Source organism: Cryptotermes secundus, unplaced genomic scaffold (assembly GCF_002891405.2).
Source record: "Cryptotermes secundus unplaced genomic scaffold, Csec_1.0 scaffold667, whole genome shotgun sequence".
In the NCBI taxonomy this organism is placed as follows: domain Eukaryota; kingdom Metazoa; phylum Arthropoda; class Insecta; order Blattodea; family Kalotermitidae; genus Cryptotermes; species Cryptotermes secundus.
Window position 1 is genome coordinate 1170563 of NW_019721771.1, and position 6000 is coordinate 1176562.

Here is a 6000-nt window from a genome sequence, read left to right on the forward strand (position 1 = left end):
GTAACTTATAGACGGGTTTTGGATTGGCTGATCGGTTTTATTGATATCTTATACGTTTGTGGGACTACAGACAATTACAGCACTGTCGCTGATTTACACTTTTTACAGCCACCGTTGCGCACGCACTAGGATTCTCAGTCTTCACTAGCCGTATCCTGGAGACGGATTCGTAACAGTCTCACTGTCACTTCAAATCACACATGAAGTCTTCTTTTCATAACCGAAGTCTCTTCTTCCCATTGTTCCGAAACTTGACTCTGAACTCCTCGACTACTACTGTTCTGTACTATACGGACCACGCAGCAAACACAGTCTATATTGTTTATGAGGCGTGTTTACCGCGCCGTTGTCTAATAATAGACGTTCTATTATCGCGCGAGTTGGGATGTATTTACTGAGTCGTTGCCTAGGAATGGGTATACACGTCACAATATGTTGTCTTAGGTTGTTGTTGTGTGACTAGAATACCAGAAAGATACAACTTCTGTAATAATGTCTGTAAGGGTTCATTACCGTGTTCCAAATGTCCGACATTAGACTGTGCTCTGATCTACGTTCACGTAACAGTTAAATCTGAAACTTTCATCTCAATTGATTGGCTAACATTTGTTTGTACCTAGCAACTGATATGTTACTGTGCACTGATATCGGCGAGCTGTGCATTCCCCGCCTGTTATTGACAGCGCTCCACGCCAGACGCAAATGCTGCACGGGAGAGAGCATCAGCGCTGAGTATGACGGCTCCGCTTCTGGAGGGTTATGCATTCGTTACAGTTCGAGTGTCACTCAAGTGGCCATAACGTTCACTCGCGAAAATGGGTCTGGTTGCGGATAAAATTATGACGTCATATACAGATGACGTGCCCCACGGTTATGAAGAAACTTGTCAATCAATACCTCTAAACGCGAAATGATACTTGCACTGTTGAATGGAATCAACTCTATGGAGCAGAGGAACTGACAGTCATTAGAAAGTGTAGAAGAACCTTAAGGTTCATTATCTGGACCTTATCTTGATGAAACTGAACCATGTCCCCACCCTATCTTCCCATTTTACTTACATACGTTTTAATATTTCCCTTCTATTTATGCGACCGCCTCTGTGGTCTAGTGGTCAGAGTTCCTGGCTACAGATCCAGAGGTCCCGAGTTCGATTCCTGGCGATACAAGATTTTATCAGAAATAGTGGGTCTGGAACGGGGTCCACTCGGCCTCGTGAGGATAATTGAGGAGTTATTTCAAGGAAATAGCGGCTCCGGTCTAGAAAACCGAGATTAGCGGCCGTGGAGGTCCGCTGGGCTGACCACGTGACACCCTCTATCCGCAAAAGCTGGCACCAAGTTCGCCGAGAATCGGTGGTCGCTCGGTCGGTGTAGTTCGCTTGCCGACTACAGGTCATGGAGTTCTTGTTTTATTTATGCTGACGTCACCTGGTTATCTCTTCCATTTGGTTAATCAACAAAAATTCTGGTAGAATTTCTCATCTGACCCTGTATTCTGCACGTCCCTAATAATTGTTTGTGGAGAGTGCAAATGAAGAAGCTCCTTACTGGGTAATAATCTCGGTTTACACTCACTTAGGTCTAAATGCCTTATTCGTTGCACTGTTCTCAAATTTATTCAAACTATTTCCTCCTAGTGTATGACACCAATATCACATTACTCGTACACTTCTCCGAGTGGAAGCATCGCTGTCTGTTTATAACAAAGAAATGTACAGCTTCATAGATGTCAGATAAAGGTTATGTTCTCCGAATGAGACGTATGTATTCGTAATACTTTTCATTTGATTGTATTACATTTTATGCTGAAAAATATTAATTATAGAAATGGGTGGCCCATGTGCACATTAATGTTGTATACAAAGCAAAGATATTCATGCTATAATATGTAATAAAAATAATTAAAATTATTAAAATATTTGTAACCGTGTAGTGGTGTTCATGGCTGGATATATCCGCCATCTCTGACGCATAGCCAAAATGGTGGACATCATCGATATGAAACACGCCATTTCAGCCATAATGACCACTAAATTATGGTACAAATTTTAACATTTGTAATTAATTTTATCACACGTTTTACCATAAGATATTTTCCTCACATTTTACGTCATAAACGTGCGGATGGTTCTTCCGTGAAGATAACTAATATCTCAAGGCCGCGCCATAGCTCAAGCGGTTAATCGCTGGCTTCCCACCGCGGCGGCCCGGGTTCTATCCCGGGTCTGGTCAAGTGGGATTTGTGGTAGACAAAGTGGCGCTGGGGCAGGTTTTCTCCGAGTACTTCGGTTTCCCCTGCCAATGTTCATTCCACCAATTGCTCCACAATCACCCTCACCTATCATCTGGGGCTGGTACAATAGGCCAGAAGTGGCCGCAGTACAAGGGACTTAGTCCCACCCCAGTAGCAACAAAAAAAATACCTAATATCTCTCACGATGGCAAACGTTAATTCCGAAACATGCAACCATTAAACGGTAAAAGTAAAGTTGTCGCTTTACTCAATTAAGCACCACACAATGTAGACTGGTGTGAAGATATGGCTTCACTATTCTACATCTCGGCATTGGATGTAGGTGAGTGGTCAGCTTCACGCCCATGCAACTTTACCCCTGGTGGACATTGGATAGGAGGCTGTGTGCGTCTCAGAGCCAGTCTGAATACTATGAAATTGAGGTAAATCTGGGATCCTTGCCAGGAATCGAACCCCGACCGTCCAGCCTATAGCTCGTAACTATACCGACTGAGCTACCCCGGCTCGACATGTTACCATTATTGGTTTCTAATAAATTTGTCGTTGGGCTGAAAAATATATGTATATATTATTTTAAGTATCCATCGGTCTATCTTCAGATAGATGATAAAAAAATCGTAATCCAGTGACCTTAATTATGTGTCATTGTGGGTGTGGTCTGCATTTTGTCTCAGCGGCTATTATAATTGCAGACCATCCACGTCTTGAGTGAGATTCGAACCCACAATCCCAGCGTTTGAGCGGGAGAAGACAGTCCGTGCCTTAGACCGGTTTAACGATTACCGGAAGCTTTTTCCCCAGACTGAGGCGTCCGAGTCGTGAATCTGACCATTCACCTGTACCTAATGTCGATGTCAAGAATTGTGGAACTGTTCCTCTACTTCCCCATTCATGTACATGGTAGTGTTTAAGTATTTACATACAGGGACAACGTTAGTTCTGCCTCTTACACCCTCCAGTGCAAATAATTTATTGAAGTCCTTCATGCAGGTCAGACGTTTTGCCAATCGTCCCTGTTGAGCAAGAACAAACACTTAACAATTTGCGCTGTTTGTTGTGACAGGTAACAGCTTCATGTGCGACTGTCGGCTGTCCTGGATGTACTTACTGAGGAATGAGACACCCAGTGAGCAGATCCTTAACAGCTTGGACGAACTGACATGTCGGTTGGGACCTGAGGTTGGCGACTACCAGGACCATGATGCCAGCGACCTGATGTACACCACAGAACATCCTCACATCAACAGCCGAGGGTACGGGGAGGACCTGGCCACTGGTTACGGCCACGACAGCGATGGACGTCGTGGACAACCGGATGCTCCAACACTTGAGCCGAGGAACTTGAAACACCTGTTCGACATCCCACAGGAACAACTGCCTTGTCCCGAGGACCTGCAGTTAGAAGCCCATCCAACATTCCCCTTTGAGTTCAATTCAGAATTTGGACAAGGACGTGAAATGAATGCTGGTGTTGAAGCCCAAGTCATATCCTCTCTGTTTATCTTTAACTTTGTTTTAATGCTGGTCACGTGAGGGAACTATATTAGATTATTGTGGGGTGATATGCAGATTTAAGCTCTTTAAAAGTATTTGTGATTTTCATTGTAAGAGTGTTTGTGTTGTAATTATTTTCTCTTGTGAAGAGACTCTTGAGTAGATGCCGAAGTATTGTGCGAATTCGGCTGCTTGTTTCATCACTGTTTCTGCTTCTTGACATCACCAAAAACATGTTTAAAATACTCAGACACACACACAAAATTAATTAATTTTCATCCAGAAATATTTCACGAAATTTCCGTGGCATAGTTTCCATTTTCCGATTGTAAGAAAGATGTATATTCATTTTGGTTTTTCAATTATTCCATCATCCACGGGACATATTCTCTGAAAATAGATCGTCATTTGAACAATGGCACATGATACACGTCCTCATATATCTAACTCGACAGAATGTGTTTCTCTCCTGTCTTGAACTAATCGTGGCTAATTTCAGGGTTTCTCTTCTCCCTCGGCAACGAAAAGCCAAGTCAAGTCACTAGCACATTGAACCTTCACACAATTCCATGAGAGTTTCTGTCTGTTTAAAACGAAGTTCTACATTAATGTGAGACACAACAGGGCTGGGTGGCACTGGCTTTGTCTTAAGTTGTTACTGCTTGGATATTAATACTGGTCGCATAATTATTGGTCGATTTGCCCAACGCCAAAATTGGCGCAGGAACTTCATGGAGACAATCAGTACACCTTGCGTTAAAATTATGTTTTTTATTAAGGCGTTGTCCATTTTATCTCTGGTCCTAAGTATTTCTGCTCTGGTGTTCAAGCTCATGACACAAATCCTTGCTGACTTCCACGGAACCGAGCGGGTTAGTTTAGCATTGACGCTCATCACTTGAAGCCTGAAGTGCTTGGTGTGAGCCTGGGAGAGGACACTCGATACCCTAACTGAAAACTTTCATAATTTTCCCAGCGCCTCCAGGTAATTATGGGTTAATATCTTGATTAAGCCATTAGAGTTCCTTTCCATGTCCTTTCCAGTTCAACGTTTAGCAACCATACTGCCGCTTGTTACTGTATGCATACTGACAGAGGCGTAAGGTAACTCACAAACAGAAAATAAAGGGGTAATATTTCGCCCTTCTTAGGGTTTTATGAGCTCCCTTGTTTGAGCTTACAAAGCACCATTTCTCCAGTTTACAAAACCACTGACAACAAGAAGGACACAATGTCTGTCACAGCAACTAGTGCACAGAATATTGATGTCCATTAGAAACTTGCAAAAGGCCAGACGTGTACACATCTTTATAAACATCTTGCACTGGGATCCACCCTTATCAGTTTGTGTGCTTACGTCACTGCCTACTAATTTTAGTTGCATTTACACTCAGTAGTTAATATTGCCATTTGTATTTTTTTATTGCTAGTGGGGTGGGACTAAGTCCCTTGTACTGCGGCCACTTCCGGCCTATTGTACCAGCCACAGATGATAGGTGGGGGTGATTTTGGAGGTATTGGTGGAATGAAGATTGGCAGGGGAAACCGAAGTACTCGGAGAAAACCTGCCCCAGCGCCACTTTGTCCACCACAGATTCCACTTGACCAGACCCAGGATCGCACCCGGGCCGTCGCGGTGTGAAGCCAGCGACTAACCGCTTGTGCTATGGCGCGGCCTTTGCCATGTGTAGGGGTGACTTATAAGACGGGTTCTGGATTGAATGATTGGATTCATTCCACCTCATAGACAGTACTCGGAGCTATAGGCAATGCAACGCTATCGCTGATCTACATAGTTCACAGTTCACCCTTACACGCGCACTAGGATTCTCAGTCTTCAATAGTCGTATCCTGACAATGGATTTTTAACCGTCCCTCTGTAACTTCAAATCACACATGAAATTTTCTTTGCAGAGACTTATTCATTTATTTCCATTTCTTCTGTCACTTTCGACTGTCATCTCTAAAACTCGACCCAATTTTCAATAACAACTAACTTACTAATTATTTTCAAAATGAACTCTCTGAACTTCTGACAACTAACTCTTCTCAACTGAACCCTTACACATCCTCTATTGTTAAGGTGTCTTTACTGATCCGTTGCTAACAATAGACGTCCTATTGTTGCAAGCGTTTGCTTTCGCGGAAATATGTCTACCGAGTCGTTGTTTAGCAATAGGTATACACGTTACCTTATGATACATTCTTTCATTTTACAGTCCAATTTTGACTTTTGTCTTTAACTCTATT

General features: G+C 43.0%; 1 protein-coding gene across 2 annotated transcripts in view; it reads left to right on the plus strand.

Moving 5' to 3' along the window:
* The window catches only part of LOC111875763 (connectin), a 641807-nt gene extending 636580 nt beyond the window's left edge, over window positions 1-5227 (plus strand). For both annotated transcript variants that reach the window (XM_023872260.2, XM_023872259.2), the window contains one exon: window positions 3320-5227. In XM_023872260.2, the coding sequence (XP_023728028.1) occupies window positions 3320-3789 (470 nt within the window). In that variant the 3' untranslated portion in view covers window positions 3790-5227. The remainder of the gene's footprint in view (window positions 1-3319) is intronic.
* The last annotated feature ends 773 nt before the right edge of the window (window positions 5228-6000 follow it).